Source organism: Tiliqua scincoides, chromosome 2 (genome assembly GCF_035046505.1).
Source record: "Tiliqua scincoides isolate rTilSci1 chromosome 2, rTilSci1.hap2, whole genome shotgun sequence".
NCBI lineage: Eukaryota > Metazoa > Chordata > Lepidosauria > Squamata > Scincidae > Tiliqua > Tiliqua scincoides.
In genome coordinates this window covers 73,917,288-73,941,197 of record NC_089822.1, presented here as the reverse complement: position 1 = coordinate 73,941,197, position 23,910 = coordinate 73,917,288, and the positions used below count along the sequence as shown (strand labels likewise).

At 44.3% G+C, this 23,910-nt stretch overlaps 1 protein-coding gene across 1 annotated transcript; it reads right to left on the bottom strand.

The window, feature by feature from the left end:
• Positions 1–1,185: 1,185 nt before the first annotated feature.
• Positions 1,186–5,294, bottom strand: MLANA (melan-A). The gene is made up of 4 exons (XM_066618582.1): positions 5,221–5,294; positions 3,371–3,467; positions 2,551–2,658; positions 1,186–1,254 (listed from the first exon to the last, which is right to left on the bottom strand). Exons 1-4 carry the CDS (start codon positions 5,292–5,294, stop codon positions 1,186–1,188), a joined length of 348 nt encoding a protein of 115 aa, XP_066474679.1.
• Between the last annotated feature and the right edge of the window lie 18,616 nt (positions 5,295–23,910).

Genomic DNA, 23,910 nt, shown 5'->3' with positions numbered 1-23,910 from the left:
TATGCTAACTAATCTCACCTGATCCTAGCAATTGCTGGATCTGGGTGTATGTACAGGCAAACACATATGAGATTCCATTTATATCAGTTTTACCAGCTGTACCAGTATTACAGTTTACCAATATTAATGTTTTTTGTACATTGACAAACTAATGCCTTCCCCCAAATCACAGCATTAGTATAGTTCCTATTGGGCAAAACATTCTCTTCAGTAATACCTTTTTTTAAAAATATGCAAAAACTGTTTAAAGATGGTGTGATATCGACAGAGATGCCCTGTCTTAGCAATTAATAAAAAATACCACCAACCCTATCCCGAAATGTACTCTTGCTAACAGTAATGCTCATGTTTTGATGACTATCAATTGATCAAAATAATTGGGGGGATGCCCCATTTTTCTAGACCTTATCACAATACTCCCTCACTAGTATATTTAATAGCTGGGAAACTCTAATTGGTTACCTTTGGGTACATAATTAGTTTTCTTAGTTGGTTTTCTTTGTTCAACTCTGCAGTAAGTGCCTGGATTACCAGTATGCCCAGGCTGAAATAACAGTAGACATGAAGCAATGATGTAAGAGAAGAACATGCATCAAACATGAAAATACTATTCCGTTACATATATTTAGGTCCAAATTAACCACAGGAGGGCTCTGTAGGCTTGAAATCATCCCCATCTCACTTCGTACAACTCATGTCTAGTAAGCTCAGTGAAGTGATTCTGCATGACAGACCTGCATGGGTGTCCTCTGCTAGACTGGTTTGTCTGAAACAAAGAGAATGTTGCTCATTTACATTTACATTTTTTAGCAGAATATCAAAAAGACCAAAGAGAGCAATGGAACTTGTGCAATTTTTAAAAATTCCATGGATTTGAGGAGGCCTGTTTTTTGCTTTTCAGTATTTATTATGCATTTCATTGAATAAGACTTGTAGAATAAAATCTCATAGTATATCTTATGCTAATGACTGCAGATAATTGGAATGAATATACAAAGGTTGTGATAGCAACACCCCAGATATCTCATGCAATAGGAAACAGCTGGATAGTCTTAAGCAATAATAATTTCTGGGGCTATTTATAATAGCATCTGTTCTTTTTCTTAAAATACTGCTAGAAATGAAAAATAGCACATGTGTTTGAGCCATGGCTTAGCACACATTTCCATTCTTATTGGTCCAGCTTCATGGTGCATAAGGTGGTGGCAATGGGCTGGTAGGGATTTTGTCATATGCTGGTGGAGCATCAGGCATCTGTGTCAAGAAATTTGAGAGAAGAAAAATATAACCATATGCACAGAAAGATTAGGAAGTTATATAAGTACCTAAACTAAGTTGCAAAGTGTCCCTGAAAGATTTCCCACATTTTTTTTTACCATAACCCATCATTCTGACATTACAAAATAAGAAACTATGTGTTTTTAATTCTTAAAAAGCCTTGGTTTTTATATTTTTTGTTAAATATATATGTTTGTTTACATATGCTCCACTAAGGCCTAAACCAAACATTAACATATTCAATGGAAAAATACATCCAGGAACCACATCTGTGGGTTTTGGCTTGTCTGGGATTGGTGACCCACACATTCACTGCAATCCAGGGTTTTCTTTGTGGCACAAGCCATACCAGCCCCTCCTCCTGTGTTGCCAGTCATCTGACAACAGACTTCCTGGATCTGCAGAATCCCAGCCATTTCCATCTGAGGCTTTGCTCTTCTCAGGGTGATACTTCATGGTTCAGGTATATACTGTACTGTAGTGTGATGCCTTGTCCTGCCTTTTACAGGGAACATTTCTCCCATGCTTTGCCCCTGAACTTCTACTCTTCAACCAAGGAAGTGAGGTTCCTTTTGAAAAAATGGGCTTCCCTGTCTGCTTCCAAGCAGGAAGTTTTCCCCAAAATCAATAAAAGTTCATTGGGGGAGGGGAGACAGATTGAGTGATTTCCCAAGGCAACCTTCCCATTCAGAACCAGGGAAGGGAGCTTTCCAGTTTTATGTAAGCAATCAAACACCCTACCACAATTTACATGCGCCACAGTCTTGCTTTTGTTCTAAGTTTTTGTTTTTGAAACTCTTTATTGGAGGCCCAAGAAAAGCTTCAGGCATTTGTTCCCAAACAAATCCCCTTAACCCCTCCTTTGGGTCAGCATTCACAAATTGAGAGTCTTTATAACAGTCTTGTTAGTAAACACCTTGTTAGTAAACACCTTCCCCCTTGGTTCATGAAGGTCTCTTTCGACAGCAAAGAAGCATCCTACTACTGAGAACGGTAGCTTCAGCCTCAGAAATATTGCTTCTCTCCCTGTCCATCCAAACCAAAGGTGAAGATCAATAGCAAAAACCACAGTTCACAAGCCTGCAATTCAAACTAGGTCCACTCTTGTGCCTTTCTCTCCTACTCTCCACAAGGGAAGGGGGTGGAAACAGCTGCCCCTTAAAGCTGGGACCATCAAGAGTAAGAGCTGTGGCAAAAGCCTCCCTCTTGGTTATCCCTTGGGCTGTCAAGGAAAGGTTTACTTAGTAGATGGAAAAGAAACAACTATCTTACCACATGGTTATAGTTGCTATTGTACTCCTGTAAAGGCAATTTGGAGCCCATCAGCAAGGCTCCTTGACCTTCTGAGGTCCTCAGAGTGGCTACTCCAAACTTCTTGCTCTGCAACACAGAGAGAGAAATGGGAGGAGAAGGAAGAGAAAAGGTACCTTTGAATGTACATAATTGGAATGCGGAGTAGGAGAGAAGATTAGGCACATTTTTGCATGTGTAAGGCTTACATTTTTTGGTCCATACTTAAGTCTAGCTGTCCAGAGGTCACACAATGACATAGGCTAAAATGTGTACCATTCTCTTCTATAGCTGGTCCTACATCATGCCATGGTGAAACCAATGTGCGTAGTGCCAGGTGCAAAAGAGGTGTTCTCCCAGCTCTGTTGCTACATTGCAGGGGTCAGAATTTTGCAGGGGTCATTTTCTTGTATTGCGTCTCCACAACACTCATGTAAAACACTGTTCAGTGGGACAACTCTTGCGTATATTGTCTAGCATGATGGAACCAGAGCATCTGCTTCCTATGACTAGGCCTAATGCTACAACACAGAAAAGATATGAAATTGCTTCTAAGCAGGGGTAGGGTGCACTTCCCTCACCACTGAGGAACTTACAGAAGTGTCCTCACACATGCAAAATTAGGGAGGACTTCTGAAGCAGAAAGCATAAATTCTAGGTTCACTGTATTTTTTTTAAGGCCCACTGGGTTTCTTTTTTTAAAGAAATTAAGTACTGGGGGATCGTAGAAAATCTAATTGAATTAATAATAATGTTGTGAGCTTTAGTTGTGTGTAATTGTGAGGAACCCAGCTATCCTTACCAAAAGGCTTTTATAACCACTGCGCCTTTTATAATACCAGCAGCCAATGATCAATAAAACTGCAAGAACCAAAACGAAAACGCCAATCCCAGCAGCCCTGTTGCAAAAGAAAAAGGAGACTGTCATTTCAAAACCCATTGCGAAGAAAGGGAACTTTCAATGTTCTCTATCAAATGTCAGTTTAATTAAAACAACTGCCAGAGGGGGAGCTGGATCTGTCTGTAGCAGCAAAATGCCAGTCAAGAGTCTTGTGGGACTTTTGAGACCAGTTGCAGCATAAGCTGCATATTGCAGCATAAGCTGTTCATGGAAACTGAGGTTACAACAAATGAATTAGTCTTTTGAGATGCACAAGAATCTATGCAGTTTAAAGCAGAGAAACACCAACTGTGACAGTTTACATAGCTTTCTAACAAATGTTTAATATGGAGAACTCCTTTTGTGTTGAAATGGAAGCATCAGTTTTGAAAATGTGCAAGAGCTGAGGTCAAAAATATTTCATTTTCAACTACTAGCTGCATATTGTGTGTATGTTTGCAAATCATCCAAGAGGCTCTGTCTGTCTCAGGTGGACCAAGTCCCACTGCAGGTCAGTACTCAGAAGAAAATTTGATAGTGTTGCTGAATATCCTAGGTCTGAGGGGACTTTCACCATAAAGATGCAATTTCATGCAAATTTACTTGTGAATATATTCCATTGACCTGTCTGGGCTCTGATGGAGCATTTCCTGAGTGATTTGCAATCCTCACAATATTTACACCCCTCCAGTCCTGCCTTCCCATGAATCTCTTTTCCTCCAAATAGCATCAAAGCACTGCAATGCAGTTGCCCCAAATTCCTTTCCCTCTCACATCTTGTTGTCTATCTTTGTATTGAGTTTCTGGTTTCTGCTTTTTTTTGTTTTATTTTTGTGTTTTACTTAACCCTGGACACACAGAACATTCATATAGGAGATTCACTTGTTCTCATTTTGTCACTAACACTAGATCAGAACTAGTTCCCCCCAGACAAAGGTATTGTATGTTCTTGCCGGACTTTTTATATTCCCCCATACACTTGAGGACCACCATTCTCACATTGACTCTACAATTGCCTTGATCGGCTGTGTAAACTGCAGAGAGGCAGTGTGGGTTATTCATTGCAACCTGTAGATTTCAGGGCTTGGATGCACTGAACCAGCATATCAGAAGCATAACAGTGACAAGAAATTCAAGCAAGCACCCCCTTAACTTTAGAATGATAGTTATCTTAAACTGGGAATTGATCTTATGTCTTGAGTTTTAGTAAAGTGTCATTCACCAAGCATGGTGTAAAATGGACAGAGCCATTTCTGCCTTCTTTGCCACAACTAAAAGATAAATATTTGTCCTTAAGCCATTTCTGCCCAGCCCACAGGTGTACACGTTTGATCTCTGTTGCATATATGCAATGCTGGGCAGAAATGAATTAAATTCAGAATAGGGCCTTCCCAGTAGTGGCACAAACTTCATGGAATTCCTTCCCTCTTAGCTTGCTCCCCCTTTAGAGGCTTTCTGACGAGGCCTAAAAACATGGTTATTTAGATCAGACTTCTGAGTCCTGGTTTTTTAAATATTGGATATTATGAGTTTTTATGCAGGTTTGGTTTTTATGAGTCTGACTCCTTTTTACTGTTACTGATTGCTGCTAGTTTTATTATTATTGCCTTCAGTCTTTTAATGTGATATTTTAATGCTGCCTTGTTTTAAGTAGATTTTAATGTTTGTGGTTTTTATTGTGCTTTTATGTTGTAAGCCACTTTGGATGCCTTTCCAGGAGATAAAGCAGGGTAGAAATTAAATAAATAAATAAAATGTGATGCCATGCTTACTCTTCTGCAGAAAGAGAGGGGTATCCCTTCCCCCTTCCAAAGTCACCATCTAAATAATGCTGTCCCCTGGGCATCTTGCTTGGTTACAGTTAAACCTGTAAAATAAACACAATTATAACTCTTCAGTATAGGATATCCCATAACATACTTGGGACATGGAACAGATGCTCACACCACCCACCCATCCACCCTCAAACACTTATTTTGCTTAACATCCAGTCTGAAGAAGAATTCTGGAAGAATGCAAAAGCTTGCCAACTACACTGTGGTATTTTAGTTGGTCCTGATCATGTCATCACCATTTTGGTTTGAAAGCTGCAGCTTATCTTTTAGTGTTGTATGTCATGCCTCAGCATTGCCTGGAGAACTGTGCTCCAGGACAATGGGACACTTTCTGCTAGGTGGGGCTAATTTTGTAATGGAGCCTTGCCACGTAAGAGGAGATCAGATTGGGCAGCAAAATCAAGTATACTTTAAATAAATAAAAATAAGCTTCCAGTTTTTCTATGTTTGGGGTCACTAGGCAGGTGCAGGCGGTGCAGACCGCACTGGGTGACACAATCGGGCGGGTGGCAAAAAAGAAAGAAAGAAAGCAAAATCAGTAAAAGACTGGGAGGCTGGATGTACTGAACTGGTAGACCTGGGCTCCACATTGGGAATCTAAGTTCCAAAGCTTCCTTTGCTGTAGTTGATGGGGGGAGAACCTTAGCAATGGGTATGGCAGCTGTGGCTATGGCTGGGGAGCCTCACTCCATCCGCCCTAGATAGGTAGACCTGGCTCCACAGACAAAAAGAAAGACCAACTCTGACCAGGAGGCCTGGTCTGGTAATTACCCTGCCTGGTAATTCTGGACTCTAGATAACCTTTGCAGCTGTCACTGCTGGGGAGTGTCAAAAGGGGAGTTTTGGACTATTTGAGAGTAAAGGCATTGGTGTAAAGGCAAAAGTTTGAAATTAATGTACACTGCTCAAAACAATAAAGGGAACACTTAAACAACACAATGTCACTCCAAGTCAATCACACTTCTGTGAAATCGAACTATCCACCTAGGAAGCCACACCAATTGAGAATCAAGTTCACATGCTGTTGCACAAATGGAGTAGACTCAATTCAAGGTGCTGGTTTTTTGACCTTTAAAGCCCTATACTGCTCTGGGCCAGGATATCTTAGAGACCGCCTACTCCCGTACAATCCGGCTCGTCCTCTCAGGTCATCAGAGAAGGCCTTTTTGCAAGTGCTGCCACCCAAGGAGGTCCGGGGGGCGGCTGCAAGAAATAGGGCCTTCTCGGTAGTGGCACCAACATTATGGAACTCTCTTCCCCTTGACTTGAGAATGGCTCCCTCTCTTGAGAGTTTTCGTCGAGGCCTGAAAACACTGTTGTTTAAACAAGCCTTCTGATTTCTGGCCTTCTTAACTTTTTTATACACCTTTTAGTTTTACAGGCTTGTTTCCTCAGTGATCTGCTCTTTTACTCTTTTAATCTGACTACTGTTTTTATGGCCTCTATAGTGTGTTTTTAAATGTTTTTATCTGCTATGTATTAATGTTTTTAAAATCTGTTTGTTTTTTTTAATATGTTGTTAGCCGCCCTAGGTCCCGTTAGGGAGAAGGGCGGGATAAAAATAAAGTTTTATTATTATTATTTATTATTAGACAACAGGTGGAAATCATAGGCAAGTAACAAGACACCCCCAATAAAGGAGTGGTTCTGCAGGTGGTGACCACAGACCACTTCGCAGTCCCTATGCTTTCTGACTGATGTTTGGGTGACATTTCAATGCTGGCGGTGCTGTCACTCTAGTGGCAGCATGAGGCAGAGTCTGCAACCCACACAAGTGGCTCAGGCAGTGCAGCTCATCCAGGATGGCACATCAATGCGAGCTGTGGCAAGAAGGTTTGCTGTGTCTGTCAGTGTAGTGTCCAGAGCATGGAGGCGCTACCAGGAGACAGGCCAGTACACCAGGAGACGTGGAGGAGGCTGTAGGAGGGCAACAACCCAGCATCAGGACCGCTACCTCCGCTTTCGTGCCAGGAGGAACAGGAGGAGCACTGCCAGAGCCCTGCAAAATGACCTCCAGCAGGCCACAAATGTGCATGTGTCTGCTCAAACGGTCAGAAACAGACTCCATGAGGGTGGTATGAGAGCCCGACGTCCACAGGTGGGGGTTGTGCTGACAGCCCGACACCGTGCAGGACATTTGGCATTTGCCAGAGAACACCAAGATTGGCAACCTCGCCACTGGCGCCCTGTGCTCTTCACAGATGAAAGCAGGTTCACACTGAGCACATGTGACAGACGTGACAGAGTCTGGAGATGGCAGGGAGAATGTTCTGCTGCTTGCAACATCCTCCAGCATGACCGGTTTGGCAGTGGGTCAGTAATGGTGTGGGGTGGCATTTCTTTGGGGGGCCGCACAGCCCTCCATGTGCTCGCCAGAGGTAGCTTGACTGCCATTAGGTACCGAGATGAGATCCTCAGATCCCTTGTGAGACCATATGCTGGCACGGTTGGCCCTGGGTTCCTCCTAATGCAGGACAATGCTAGACCTCATGTGGCTGGAGTGTGTCAGCAGTTCCTGCAAGATGAAGGCATTGATGCTATGGACTGGCCCGCCCGTTCCCCAGACCTGAATCCAATTGAGCACATCTGGGACATCATGTCTCGCTCCATCCACCAGCACCACGTTGCACCACAGACTGTCCAGGAGTTGGCGGATGCTTTCGTCCAGGTCTGGGAGGTGATCTCTCAGGAGACTATCCGCCATCTCATCAGGAGCATGCCCAGGCGTTGTAGGGAGGTCATACAGGCACGTGGAGGCCACACACACTACTGAGCCTAATTTTGACTTGCTTTGTGGACATTACATCGAAGTTGGATCAGCCTGTAGTGTGTTTTTTCACTTCAATTTTCAGTATGACACCAAATCCAGACCTCCATGGGTTAATAAATGTGATTTCCATTGATGATTGTTGTGTGATTTTGTTGTCAGCACATTCAACTATGTCAGGAACAAAGTATTTAATAGGCATATTTCGTTCATTCAGATCTTGGATGTGTTGTTTAAGTGTTCCCTTTATTGTTTTGAGCAGTGTATTTTGAGCCACAAGAGTGTTGATACCAAAATACAGGAAGTCAATTAGAATTCCACCTGTGAGAGAATAGCTCCAGAAAATATGGTTTATGTTTAGTCATAAGGTCACTGCAATTAGACATACTTGCTTTAACAGACTAAGGGCACCTGCATTCCAGCACTGACATAAGGACAATGCAGCTCTGAGGTAAGAGAACAAACATTCCCTGACTTTGAGGAGGTCTCTGTGAGTGGCACTGCTATGCCAGTGCTGGAAAGCATTAACATAAGGGGTTAGGATTGCGTCCTAAATGTAATTCAGTCATTTGTAGGCAAGTGGAACTTTTTTACAGATTGCTGAAAAAGTATGTTTAAGCAGGATAGCATGAGGATGTGAATTTTAGCTATGTATTCATAGCTGGATTCATTTTTGCTGGATTCATTTTTGAAGCATACAATTTTTTTAACTAAGCATTTTTTTCATTTTCCACTATGGATTATTTAATGATGTAAATATATTGATAGATTTTGCATGTTCTGTATGCAATGGTGTTTTGTATGTATGAATAAAAAAACTTTCTGATAAATTTATGCAGTTGCCATTGGTATAAATGCCTGAGGAAAATTAACCATTCACAGCAAATCAAAATGAATGGTTTAATCTAATTTGTATGACTCCATCCCTGAAAAAATCACATAAGCCCTTTTGACTGTCATCTTGCCTGCAGTTAAGCTGCTGAAATCCCATGAGAAGCAATGGGATTTAAGAAGCTCAACAGTGTGCAGGATCACAGCCTTTGGTTTCAGCTAAACAGCAGAAGAATGAACCAAAATAGCACACTCTTTATTTTCAGTTTAAAAGATATATTCCTATTTGAGAGGTATCACAATTTAAGAATGTATTTCCTAATCAAACACATTTCCTAGAAATAGGGAACTCTGAGAAAGCCTCTTCTAAAATTCTATTTTGAAAATACAAAATGACAATCCAGAGAAGTATATATGGGACTTACCTTTCTCCCAGATCCAGACTTTCTCTGAGTACTAAAGGCATCAGTTTTTCCCCCCTTTCCTTCTTTTTTTAATGTTTCTTTCTCAAGGCTAGCTCTCATGATAATCACGAGTTTGAATTCCTGGCATTGCAGCTTTTGATCACTCTAATTAGCGTGAAAGATTAAAACCAAAGGGATGGGCTTTGGCTCTTTTTACCATTTCCCCCTTATCTGTTCCCTCACAGCTAGAATAACTAGCTACTGAATTTTTAGGTCCTCCTGGAGCAAGTGTACACATAATAGTGTGGGGATTCCAGCTAATTTCTTTCCACAGTATAAGGTAGGGGTTGATCAATGTTGCAGGGGATTCAAACATTTTTTCTCAAAATAGCACAATTCTTGATTGTTCTGCAGGACAACTATCTTGAATGTAGAATGTTTGCAGTTGGAAAAATATCAACCCCCCCCCCCCCGCTAGAGCTAAACAAGAGCACTCTGTCCCAAGGACTTAACAAATAGCATTCATGACATCACTAGTGACACAAAACACAAACCCTCCTTCCATGACTGCAAATCTGTGTACTGTCTTATTGAAAGTATTTAACTAATTATTCAACAACTGTGTGGTACCTCTTGAACATGGAAAATCTGGCCTTATAAGGGGGAAAAGGGCAGATGAGCAAATCCATTGCCCTCTCCCTAGAAAAGATCATTTATGGATCTTCTTTCCCTATTTAATTTTGGAAGGTGGTGTATTCTGCATCAGTGATGTTTCAATAGCCATTTTCTCTGAGTAAAGCCACAGACTCTGGTCAATTTCACCTCCTACTGGATGAAATCAGAAAGCAAGGCATTGCCCTGCTAAAAAGAATGATGACAAATGTTATCTCCCATCATAATAAAATTGACAGGGATCCATTGCAATGCATCTTCCCCATTTATATAATGTCCCAAAGAGACTGCATATAGCACAAAGAGGGGCACTGCATGAGGATCATGCAGAGGAAAACCAAAAAATGTTTGGGGTGGGCTTTTCAATATAATCAAAGTTCAACTTTTTATTGAGCTTTATAGTAGCAATGGATTTTTTTTCTCAGAACACAAAGAACTGGAAAACTAGTGCAGCGAGCCCAAAGGAACTTGTTTTTCTCAAATGGAGGTCCTCTGTGTTTTTTACTCAGAAAGCTTTCAGTCAGCTCTGTGTAGACTAAGGGCGCAGTTCTATCCTGCGCTGAAACAGCTAACCAAGAGACTTGCACTGTATCCAGTGTGAAATAGGAGCCCAAAGTGGCTCAGCCCTTTCCCCTTACCTCCAGGTAAGGCACCCTGGCCCCTATGGGTCTCCTTGGACTTGCGCCACCTCCTGAGGTGGTACAAGTTTGAGGAGCCTAGAGCGACTTGAAGCCACTCCAAACTCCCCAAGAACAGGAGTTGGGATCCAGCATAACAGCCAGGACCCAGCCCCACCTCCCACCAGCCTGCCAACCCTGGAACGCTCCCTCCAACCTCTTCCCCGCCTACCCCAAAACCTTGCATTGGCCCAGCTGGGCTGACGCAAGGTTCAGTGCCTCTGTTGGCGCAGAGGCTTGGTTCAGACTCCACAGACACCTTACGGCACATTTGTGACCCTCCTGAGCCAGCGCAAGGGACTTGCACTGGCCCAAGGATGCCTCTGGATTGTGCCCTAAATAACAGAAGGATTGACTTGTTCCATATGACCTTGCCCTTCTCTGGGTTCCCCCCACATTCTAGTTTGGGTCTTTCTTTTATTTTTGTATAGCAGCCACATGGGGTCACAGCTTGGGTCAGATGAAGAGGTTCTTTCACTCTTTACTTCTATGATCTTTTCCCACTGAAAATCATACCACCAAAGCAGCCAATTAACTCTTAAAGTGCCATTTTCTGCAATGTCACCTTAGATTGACACTTAACTAGCCACTTTAGGGGGAATAATAGAAGCCACAGCCCCACACACAGCTGTTACACTAAAGAAAAAGAAAGATCTGTACTGCTCTGTAAATGTAATGTATAGTTCAGCTCTGAACTAAGGCAGGTAGTGACTAGAAGTTGCAATGGTGGACCTCCCATTATAGATAATGGGGCCCCAGGCGCGGAGCCTCACACACCTTTAGGACTCCACAGAAGCCTCTCAACGAGGTCGGAAACTGTGTTTCCATTTTTCCAGAAGCAAAGATTAAAGCCTCAGGGAAGCTTCCCCAACACATTCCATGGTCGAGCGAGGCTTTGTAAGCTTCAGGTAAGTGGAGGGGGTGAAATTCCCTGCAGGGGGCAGCAACATTCTGCGGGGAGGGTGCCATTGTGGACCTTTTCCCCGAGGTGTGGGACTGGGGAGGTTGACCATTGAGAAATGGGGCCTTGTTGGTTGTGGCACCACACCTCTAGAACTTCCTCTCCTGAGCATGAGATCTAGTTGGTGCCTTTACTGCTGGTATTCAGGTGCCCATGTATAAAACTACAGAGTCACATGTGTCTTCAAGTTACCATATAGTTGTGTACTACTTTATTTAAAAATTCATAGATTGAAAACAGCACATAGACGCAAGATAAATGAGGAATGGAAATGTGTTCCTTACATTGCAGACCAAGCCCTGACTCGAAAGGAAAAAAATGAGCAGAACCCAAAGCATGAGAAATTTTCTTGTATTATTGTGTTTCAAAACAATTCAGGCATACTGTATTTGCTTTCAGAACAAAAATGCATAATTGTGTATGAAGGAGTTCCTACAACAAGGAGTTCTTTGTCTCTGCCAGAGACGTAGGAATCGCAGCTAATGCATGTGATAACAAAACCAGGAGACTTATATTTTGCCATGGGCTGATTTAACATTTAACTTCAAATTCCAGATGTCAAAAGTCCATTATTCTTGTTGGCTGATAGAAAAATATGTTTAAAGTATTAATAGATGCTTTCAGTGCAGGCTGCTACAGAAAACTAATTCTATTCAACTTTCCAGCACCGATGCAGCTGCCATGCAGCCCCAACGTTCCCTTATCTTGAAGAGGCCTCCATGACTCCCCCCCCCCCCACTGCAGGATGCAGTGCATGCCTCATTGGTTGCATCAGTGCTGGAAAGCCGGATAGGACTGGGCTCCTATTTGCCTGAGCAGTTCAGAAAGAACAACATGAACTACCTGTGCAGGTTCCAGGTTTGCCCAACTGATATGCTGTATTTAACTCTTGAGCAACTGGCAGTTCCCTTGTTTTTTGTTAATTTGCATTCCAGAGGTTTCAGCAGTTGGCATCAGGCATCTTTCAATCCTGCTCAATGGCTATCCTGATGCAGTGGCCGCTGTGCCGGTGTAGGGTGTAGCAAATGTGCTGTAAAGCACATTTGCAGCACTGCATGAGTAAGAAGCGCTGGTGGGAAGGCAACCTTAAACATTCAAAGAGCCATTTGGACCCGTTTTCCAGAGAAAAGAAAACCTTGGGAGCCACAAAACTCTTTTGACATCTAAAATGAAGATAACACTGCATATATAGTTTTTTTTTTACCTTTATGCTCTTATAGGTCCCATTTTTATAATGTAGCCCCCTCTTGTCGCTTTTAGTTAGTTTTGTCATACATTCTTGTCCTGTGCCTGGTCAAGGGGGGGGGGATTTCTCTCTTCTTCCTGGCCACAACCATTTGCAAACAGTCTCTCTCTCTCTCTCTCTCTCTCTCTCATCCCTACTTTAATAGAATGGTGGGGAAAGAGAGAGACTGCTAGGATGGATGCAGAAGTTTTTATAGTCTCTTCCCCCTTCCTTCCATCCCCCCTTCCTCTTCCCCAGACCCCCCTTGACCAGATTCTGTGGGATCCTCTTTCTCCCTTCCCAGGCATCATCAGCACGTAATCCCAATCATGTACACGCGTGTCCACATTCGCAGTGTGTACACCCACCCCATCCTCCCCCCACACACACACTCCCCAAGTTTGATCCTTAAGCATAAGGTCTCCGGTGGGAGGCTCTGTGTGCCCAGAAAATGCCCCACGTTTGCATCAACCTCCCCTCCCTCCCTCCCTCGCTCCCCCTCATCTTTTCAAGCACGATCCTAACAGAGCCCTCTTCAGTCTTCCACCACCACCCCACTTCCCGGCTCTGCACATCTCTACCGAGAGAGCAATGCTGAATAGCACATTTCCGAGCCAGCCACCAACATCCCTCCTCTCTTCGTGGTAGTGATTCTGCTGCTGCTGCCATCAGACATGTCAAGGGGGGGGGAACGCACAAGCTCTGGTTCAGTTGGAAAGGGGAGCATCGCAAAAGCCTCCCCAGCCATGAAGCAGTTAAAGATTGGCTGCATTACATGATGGGACTTGTAGTCTTCAGGGAGATGTGACTGTTCTTTCCATCCTGGACTCTGGAGCTGCCCTAAGGTCCCAAGGGGGGAGGAGGAGGGGGAGAAAAAGGGCTTTGTGGGCGCTGAGTAGTGAGCCCCACTGAAAAGGACAGGGCTCCCCTCGCGCCCAGGGAGGCCCAAGACACCAGGCAGGCAGGCAGCCAGCCAGCAGGGACCATCCCTCGCGCTTCACCTGAGGGGAGGGAGAAGGGGCTCCCACCTGCCCTTCAAACCTGGGCTGTCACTGCGCGGGCTCTCACCGAGGAGGGGTGACAACACTTGGCAGCACCCTCCCTCAGCCCGGCCACGGGGGTCCCTGCGAAGCGCCCCCCGTGCCCGCCACCAGCTGCCCTGTCCCGCGGTTCAGCCCCCTGCCCGCTGCAGGGCGAAGGAAGGGCGCAGGGAAGAGGTGCCCGGCTGTCCCCTGCACCTGCTCGCAGTGTGGCGCCTGTGGGCACCTGCTCGCAGTGGGGCACGGGGAGCAGGTCCGGGAGAGCGCCACTGCCACTGCCTGCCTACGAAGGAGCTGCTGTGGGCGAGGGCGGCGCCCCGCACTCACCTGCAGCCAGCACCCGCAGCACATCGCGCCGGAGAGAGGCGCCCTCGGGGTTGGGCTGGCTGGGCGGCAGCAGCGGGGAAGGCGCCCCGCTTCCAGCCCCTCTTGGGAGCCGCACCAGAAGGCTGAAAGAGCCGCGTGCGGCTCTAAAAACACAGGTTGCTGACCCCAGGTCTACGCCATCCCACTGGCAACGGATCTGAAGCTATGGTTGCCAGTGCATGTAGATTCTGTGAAGGAAAGTTCTGTGTCAAGCGTTGCACAGGCAGGGAGAGGTGGGAATATAACAGGATAGGGTGGAATGGAGGTGGATCAGACCCAGATCAGCAGAGTTGGCCTCCGCCATATCCTATTCCCCCTCCTGAGCCTTTCCCCAAAAACCATATATTTAAATGGACTTGCACCAGCAATTTCACTAGCACAGATCCAAGTAGCCCCATGGGACAGGCTGGGGCTTGACATGGGAGAGGAGACCTTCAGCTTGCTCCTTACGAGCACTGGTTACACTGTGGGCCATGCAGCCCTGCTGTGCTGGCACTGGATAGGATTGGGCTGCCCATCTATCAAGTCCAGACTAGTTCTAGGTGCAAACCGGTGTGTGTAAGTGTATGCGTGCAGGCATGAGTTTCGGATTAGCAGCAATATGATTGACAGTCTAATTGCTTTTCTCAGAAATCAATGTATTTATTTCTACAAACCTTACTGCTTACTAGTTAAGTGTTCATGGGATTAATATGAAGAGCCTTGCTGGATCAGGTCAAATATCTATTTAGTCCAGCGTTCTGCTTTCCACAGAGGCCCACCAGATACGTCTGGGAAGCCCAGAAACAGAAGATGAAGGCACAGCTGTTCCCTCGCAACAGCTAGTCAAAGGCATCTACATTAAAGGATCAAGGCCTGATGCTTTAATCCAGGGGGTCTCCAAATCCTAGCCCAGGGGCCAGATGTGGCCCACAGCGAGCCCACAGCCAGCCTTTTGTCCCCTGAAAGCCTCAGGCCCACTCAACCGAACATGAACAGAGCTGTGCTCTGGTTGCTTTTGGAGTGTATTCCGAGGGCCAGAGGGGTTGAATGAATGAGCCCATTCATTCAGTTATTCACTAATCTAAGTTCCATCTCTAATTTATTTAAATTTTATATTTAAATTTTTTTCTGGCCCTCAACACTGTGCCAAATATTTGAAGCGGCCCTCTGGCCAAAAAGTTTGAAGACCGCTGCTTTAATCCATTATAACTATCACTGGTGTTTGGAGTGAACAAAGTTCCCCCACCCCCATCTTTCCCAACAATTGCCACTGAAAAATTCTCAGCATATTTCTCCAAAGCCTTCTGTGGTATAAACTACATGTATCTAATTCCTTCAGCCTTTTCACATACAATTTGTACTTTTAGGCCTTTCATAATGTTTTCCAGCTTGTACACTCTGCTTCCTTCTTGGACTAATTAACAACTGGAGACATTAGACTATCCTCTTCATACTATTTATTAATATTGTCCCTTGATAAGTTTCAATACTAGAGGTTATGGGAACAGCAATATAGATTTCTTAGGTTTAATTACAGTTCATTCTAGCCTTTCAAATGATCCACAAATTGTACTAGCCCATGCTAGTTCAATTCTAGCTAGTACAATTCTATGCTAGTTCAATTCTAGCATATCAAAACAATCAAGCAAATAAATCATTTACTTTGTTTGTTGTTGTCCTCTTGAGAAATGGCCTATAACAGCCAAGAAGGAAATGGAAAGGGCATTCATGCCCGAGAAGACTTTGCCAGATTCCTAAACAGATTAGAAGGGGGAAAACAAACAGGTCCATTTGTAAAGAAATATGCAGAGAATTTATGCTGCAATCCTACATACCTAGGAGCAAGCCCCATTAAACTCAATGGGGATTACTTCTGAATAGACATGCCCAGGCTTGCGCTTTGATGAATTGTTAAAAATCCATTTTCTCTTTTCTATTTTGTATTTAAGAGGAATCTTTGTGCTTTCTAACTGGCTGGATTGTGAGATATCTGTGCTGGATCCTTTGCATATGATTGGAAAGGTGTGAATCTTTTCTCTATACAAGAAAAAAATCCCTCACATTGAAAACAAGTATGTTCAGGAGAAGTGTTACTGGATGTACTTTTAAGGCATGTGTAACATGGGCACATGGGAGAAATCAATTTAAGAACATAAGAACATAAGAAGAGCCCTGCTGGATCAGGCCAAAGGCCCATCTAGTCCAGCTTCCTGTATCTCACAGTGGCCCACCAAATGCCCCAGGGAGCACACAAGACAACAGACACAGCCTGCGTCCTGGTGCCCTCCCCTGCATCTGGCAATCAGAGGCAGCCTGCCTATAAAACCAAGAGCTTGCACATACTACTGTGACTTGTAACCCGTAATGAACTTTTCCTCCAGAAATTTGTCCAATCCTCTCTTAAAGGCATCCAGGCAAGATACCATTACTACTTTCTGTGGCAAAGAGTTCCACAAACTAATTACATGCTGGGTAAAGAAATATTTTCTTCTGTCCTAATTCTCCCAACACTCAACTTTCGTGGATGTCCCCTGGTTCTGGTGTTGTGTGATAGGGAAGAGTGTCTCTCTGTTCATCCCCTGCATCATTTTGTATGTCTCAGTCATGTCACCCCTCAGGCGCCTCTTTTCTAAAGAGGCCCAAACGCTGTAGCCTTTCCTCATAGGGAAGGTGCCCCAGCCCAGTAATCATTTTGGTTGCTCTCTTTTGGACCTTTTCCATTTCCACTATATCCTTTTTGAGATGTGGCAACCAGAACTGGACCCAATACTCCAGGTGTGGCCTTACCATCTATTTGTACAATGGCATGACAATATTTGCTGTCTTATTCTCAATGCCTTTCCTAATTATCCCAAGCATGGAATTAGCCCTCTTCACTGCCGCTGTACATTGGGTCAACACTTTCATCAAGCTGTCCACAAGCATCCCAAGATCTCGCTCCTGATCTGTCTCAGACAGCTCAGAACCCATTAGCCTATATGTAAAGTTTTGATTCTTTGCCCCAATGTGCATGACTTTACACTTACTTAAATTGAAATGCATCTGCCATTTTGCTGACCAGTCTCCCAGTTTGGAGAGATCCTTCTGGAGCTCTTCACAATCTCTTCTGGTCTTCACAACTCGGAAAAGTTTGGTGTCATCTGCAAACTTGGCCACCTCACTGCTTAGCCCTGCCTCCTGGTCATTTATGAACAGGTTGAAAAGTACAGGTTCCAGGACAGATCCTTGGGGCACTCCACTTTCCACCTCTCTCCATTGTGAAAATTGCCCATTGACACCCACTCTCTGGACCTCAACCCATTCCTAATTCAGGAGAGGACCTGCCCTCTAATTCCCTGACAGTGGAGTTTTCTCAGCAGCCTTTGGTGAGGGACTGTGTCAAATGCCTTCTGAAAGTCCAGATATACAATATCCACAGGTTCTCCCGCATCCACATGCCTGTTGACTTTTTCAAAGAATTCTAAAAGGTTCGTGAGGCAAGACTTACCCTTACAGAAGCCATGCTTATTCTCCTTCAGCAAGGCTTGTTTGTCTATGGGCGCAATCCTAATGCCTTACGTCAGTGCTTTCCAGCACTGGCATAGCGGGCCAATGGGACGTGTGCTGCATCCTGCAGTTGGGTTTCACTCACGGAGGCCTCCTCAAAGTAAGGGAATGTTTGTTCCCTTACCTCAGAGATGCACTGCCCTTATGTCAGTGCCCTTATGTCAGAGCACTGACATAAGGGGTTAGGGTTACGCCCTAAGTGTTTTAAGATTTTATCTTTGATGAGGCATTCCACCATCTTACCTGGAACAGACATTTGGCTGACTGGCCTATAATTACCCGGGTCCCCTCTCCTTCCCTTTTTAAAGATTGGTGTGACATTTGCTATCCTCCAATCCTCTGGCACCATGGCCGTTTCAAGGGACAAGTTGCATATTTTAGTCAAGAGATCAGCAACTTTTCTTCAGTTCATTAATAACTCTTGGGTGAATGCCATCAGGGCCTGGTGACTTATTGATCTTTAATTTGTACAGGTAATTTCACATGCAGTGGTCGAATACAGTGGCCAATTCTGTAACTCAGTTAAATGGCATATAAGATGGAGAGAGAAAAAATTAAAGATGTTACAGTAGACAACATTTACTGTGGAGCTAATTCAGTAGTGGGGAGAGGGAATCCATTAAAAAAAAAATGCTGTGCAATATATTCAACAATCAACAATCACTCACACAACCAACCCTAAACGTAAGCGGTTTCTAGGTAAATGAAAGGAGAAGAGAATACTCAGACAAGAAATGGTACAAGGAAAAAGGAGTGAAAGGAGGGAGAACAGGATGAAGGGACATCAGAAAGGTAACCTGGGGAAGCTGGGTCTATAAAACCAAGGGATTTGCAGTCTCAGGAAGGAAGGCAGAGTGAAGAACCAAGAGGATGGAAAGAAGCAGGAAAAATATCAAGGTTTTATCTGAAGTGAAAGACTGTGGCAGAGTTGCAGGACAGTACCCTGTAGCCTGAACCAGGTGAGGAATGAGCCCCTAAGCAGTTCATTAAATCACTTCACTCACTTGTGGTTGGAGAAGTTTGTCTCTTACACAACTGAACTTTGAACTTGTGCACATTGTTAAGTTTTAAATCACTATGAGCAAAATCATAAGAACATAAGAACAGCCCCACTGGATCAGGCCATAGGCCCATCTAGTCCAGCTTCCTGTATCTCACAGCAGCCCACCAAATGCCCCAGAGAGCACACCTGATAACAAGAGACCTGCATCCTGGTGCCCTCCCTTGCATCTGACGTAGCCCATTGTCTAAAATCAGGAGGTTGATTTGAAATCCTAGGTTGAAATCCTATGGTTGTCTACTCAGAAGTAAGTCTCATTGTCTTTAATGGGACTCTCAGGATTGCATCCTATGCTATTTTTCTTATACTCTCTAGAGGGAGCTCCAGTAACACACCAGTGAACTACTCCTAGTATCACTGTGCAATCCTAGACATGTCTACTCAGAAGTCTCATTGTGTTCAATGGAGCTTATTCCCAAACCTAACTAGCTCCCCCAGTGCCAAGGCAGCTGTGCCAATGGGTCATGTACTGGATACTGCAGTGGGGCAATCTTGAAGCCCTCCTCAAGGTAAGGGAAGTTGCATTCCCTTACTTCAGTATAAACCTCCACTTCCCCAAAGCATCTTCTTAGATCTTCGGCAGCTATTTGCCAGAGCAGAGTAAGGGAGAGGGAAGGAGAGAGGGAAGAGGGAAAGGAGCCCAGTGCAAGTTGCTGCCACTGGGATCCACCCCTTCCTCCCCCGTTCAGCCTCCTGCCTTCCCCTTCCTCACCCAGAAACTCCTCTATTCCTCCCCTTCCCTGCCCCATTCCTCCCATTTCCTACTTCTCCCACACTGCATTCTGTGGGGGTGGCAGTCTCAGAGGTCTCCTTACGTCTGAGAACTTCCTTACCTCTACAAGTGTTCTTTACCTAGGGGTAAGCCTCTGTGGCACATATGGGTACACTCAGACTTGCCCCAGCAAAACTGCTGGTGCAGGTCCCCGTGAACCTGTGCTGCGGGCTGAGGTTAGGATTTTGCAGCTGCCTAAGCTGCCAAACCCATCCCCTTCCCTGCCCCCCTCCTGGACCCAATTCACCCCTGTTGCCTTCCCATTCCACCCACCCCATGCCCCCCGTAAATTTATTATTCCAATTGATTGGATATTATTATTAGTTATTTTTATTTATTATTATTTTACAATTTAGCCATTTAGTTATTTGATTTTTCTCTGTAAACTGCTTTGTGAACTTTTAGTTGAAAAGCAGTATATAAATACTGTTAATAATAATAATAATAATAACAATATTAATAATAATAATTCAATTACCATAGATACTCGCCTATAAGGCGAAAAATTCATGCCTTGGATTGCCAGCATGGATTGCCTCTTCGTCTTATCCCCGGGTCACCAACTAACTAGCTCGGACAGTTTTGGGGTATCGCGGCAGCTATCAGAAACCCAGAGGAGCTTCCATCTGGCTTGCAGCGCCCCTCCATTTGCTGCAATGCTTTTTTGGCTGCTAGAGACTGCAGCCTGTACTTGCAGGCATGACGGGAGCAGTCATGGAACCCCGGAGCTCTCCCATGTTCTGCAAAAGAAACAGGCTGCAGCCCCAGCATGGACGCAAGCTGCAAAGTCTGACTTTGCAGGAGTGCGGGCAAGTGGACAGGCTTGCAGAAGGGGAAAGTGAGGAGCTATGTATGGTAGCAGCAGTGGCTGCATTAGAAATCTCTCCAATTTGTGCTTTCAACTTGGAAGGCAGGGTATGGCAATCCCTTTTCCTCCCACTCAGTGTTCCTCCCTTGTGCCTTTGTTCTGGTTATTTGCACTGTAAAGATAAGATAAAGTCTATCTGCATTTTAAAGAGGGACACACCCACACTTTCCTGGGAGTAAGCCCCACTGACTATAATGAGACCTGAGTAGACATGCATAGAATTAGTCTCCAAGGGCTTTTGTGTTGTTGTGATGTCTGTATTGAGATCTGCCCCCCCCCCACTTCAAGTGTTCATTCTGAGTGTGAAAGGGCTTTTGCACTGGTGTTACTGTGATGTCTATATAGAGATCTTCCCTCCCCCACACCTTCTCCCTGTTTTTGCACTGGTCTGTATAGAGATCTGCCCCGCCCCTACTTCCATCTGTTGGTTCTGTGTGCAAGGGCTTTTTCAGGATCTGGCCTCGGGTAGAATCAGACAAAATTATAGTCAGACATCCTCCTAAGTTTTATCCCCGACTTATCCAAGGGTCATAGCAAATTCCAAGATTTTGGCCTCAAAGCCTGCCCTCGTCTTATCTGTGAGAACGACTTATCTGCAAATGTCTGCCGTATGTTATTTTTATTTGTTTTTAGTTTTAGCTTCTTGGGTCCTCTTTGTAAGAGAGAAAGGCGGGATATCATCAATATCTTAAATAAGTGTTCCATGGGGAGATATCCTTAGCAATGGGTTACTCACTGCTTACCAGCAGGATTACTAGAAAATGCACGAATGCTTTAGGTTTGAACAAGGACTGCACAATGGGAGTTCTTGACTGATGGTGTTAAAGGAAACCACCCACCTGGGGCCAAAAGTGAACTACAGGCACACATGCCCACATCCACCCACCCATGCAGAAGGATCCTGCATACTGCCAGGCAGTGGTGTAGCTAGGCCATTTGACACCCAGGGCCCATAAATTTTTGTCACCCCATATGACATAATTAATTATTTAATTGTTATTTATTTATTTATTATTAATTAATCAATAATTAAAAATTAATTCATTCACATTTTTATACCACCCTTCCTCTAAGCAGCTCTGGGTGGTGTGCATGGTTTCTCCCCTTATTTTGTCCTCACAACAACCCTGTGAGGTAGGTGAGACTGAGAGATAGTAATAGTCATGACATGAAATGAATAATAATAATGGCCAGAAAATAAATGCAGTGAATATTTCCCCACAAGCAATGGATGAAATTTTCATCAAATGGTATATAACATGATGGTATTATTCCTAAAAGTCATGATTTCCAGAATTTTGGTCACTAGGGTGTCATCCCCCCCCCAGATGTCTCATTGGCCTGTTTTGAGTTAAGGCAGTGGTTCTCAAACTTTTAACACTGGGACCCACTTTTTAGAATGACAGTCTGTCCAGGACCCTCATGAAGTGATGTCATGGCTGGAAGTGACATCAGCAAGCAAAATAAAATAATTATAAATAATTAAATTAAAGAAAAACAAAAAAGGAGAAGTCAGCCCTGTTTCACCAAGTGAATTTCTCTGTAGCCTGCCTGCAATAATACCCCCCCCCCTTAGAAAATCAGTGAGATTTTCAGCCCTCCCAATGCCCAGTTCAGTGTGAGTTCTTATATTTAAACCATAGCACTATCAGGACCCACCTGCCTTTACAAGTCTAAAAACACATAAAAATGGACCTTACCAGCTGAAGCCTGTTTTATTCTTTGGTATGTGCTGCCTTCTGGAGCAGTTGTTGAGCTCCACTTTCATCAGATTGGGACCATGCAGCTAGCCTTGCATTCCCCTTTACCTGACATGACCAGCAGCCAAGGCACGTTTGCTTACTCGCAAGTAAATGTGACCTTTTGGCTTACTTTCGCTTTCCATAGGGCTCAATACATTCTTCTGCTCGGAGGGAGGAACTTCTTTCTTGGGTGTTTTTGGGGGGCTGCTTTCATTGGACAGAAACCATTCTGGTGTCCTTGGACTAAGGCAAGTTCACCTATGCAAGATATGGCTCAGTTTCACTCTCCATAGGGCTCCATGCATTTTTTGGTTTCCGGTTTTTGGCCATAACTTTTAAATGAAAGGAGATACTTCACTCTGGTTTTTTTCATTGCATTCTGCTGGAAATTTGTCAGGGTTAGAAAACAACCCGGGAAAATTTGGCCTGGATAAGGTAAAGTCGAAGCTATGTGAAATGCTGAGTCACCATGAATCAGGTGAACTCACTAATTGTAACAGGTGTTGAGCTTGCATCAGGCCGAGGAGACACCACCCTCCTAATTACCACACAGTACTTTAAAAGGTCTGCAAGAACCATCATGTCCCTGGGAAGGCAGGGAAGCTGTTATCATGTATGTGGCATGTTGTGCTGTCTTTATGTTTTGTTATTATGCTGCTGTTATCTCCATTGTAAATATAGACTGAACTAATGAAGACTTTGTGTCCGAAGTGCTCTTTGTGTCGGCTGAGAATCTGAGGCTGCATTCTGCTGGCAGCAAACAGATAAGATGCTGCTCCTTCCCTGACAAAATTTCACATCCAAAAGTATATAGCATGATGGGATTATCTGTAACCTCCGCGATGTTGGGTCATTTGTGGTGTCACCCCCCCCCAAGGCTAGTACCTGGCACGGACTGCCCACCTGCCCCTCACTAGCTATGCCACCGCTGTCAGGGGAACTATATTGATGTTGTTCAGTCATTAAGTTGTGTCCAACTCTTCATGACCCCATGGACCACAGCGTGCCAGCCCCCTATCTAACACTAACTTCCAGAGTGTGTCCAAATTCATGTTTATCGTCTCCGTGATACTGTCTAACCATCTCATCCTCTGCCATCCCCTTCTCCTTTTGCCTTCAATTTTTCTCAGCATAAGGGTCTTTTCTAAAGAGTCCTCCCTTCTCAAGAGATGACCAAAATATTTCAGCTTCAGCTTCAGCATCTGTCCTTCCAATGAACAGTCAGGGTTGATTTCCTGTAGGACTAATCCTGTAGGACTTCCTGTAGGACTAACTGATTTGATCTCCTTGTAGTCCAGGGGATTCTCAAAAGTCTTCTCCAACGCCATAATTCAAAAGCATCTATTCTTCATGTATGCACCCAGCCACCCATGCAGAAGGATCCTTCATACTGTCTGGGGAACTATACGTGTCCTCAACTGTGGCTCTGCCAATCCCAAACCTGTGACATTGAGGAAGTAACCCAGACTGAACTCAGAGAAACAATTTAGTGCAAGTTGCTATTTTGGTACAGAACCAAAATATATTCATCATATTTTAAAAGGGGGACAAACAGTATCTTGGCTGAAAAGCACTGGAGGAAAGCAAAAATTTTTATGATTTCAATCATCTCTGTTTTTCCCCCTGTTAACTACAATCAGTAATACCTGTACTTTCCTGAATGGGTTTGTTTTTGGAAATGTTTGACATAAACCATTACTGAGAAAAATGCATA

Coding starts and splice junctions, on each gene's coding strand:
- MLANA (XM_066618582.1), bottom strand. CDS start 5,294: ATGCCCAGGGGACAGCATTATTTAGATGGTGACTTTGGAAGGGGGAAG. Junction 3,468..5,220: donor CCCTCTCTTTCTGCAGAAGA/GTAAGCATGGCA, acceptor CTTTTGCAACAG/GGCTGCTGGGATTGGCGTTT. Junction 2,659..3,370: donor GTGGTTATAAAAGCCTTTTG/GTAAGGATAGCT, acceptor TCTGTGTTGCAG/AGCAAGAAGTTTGGAGTAGC.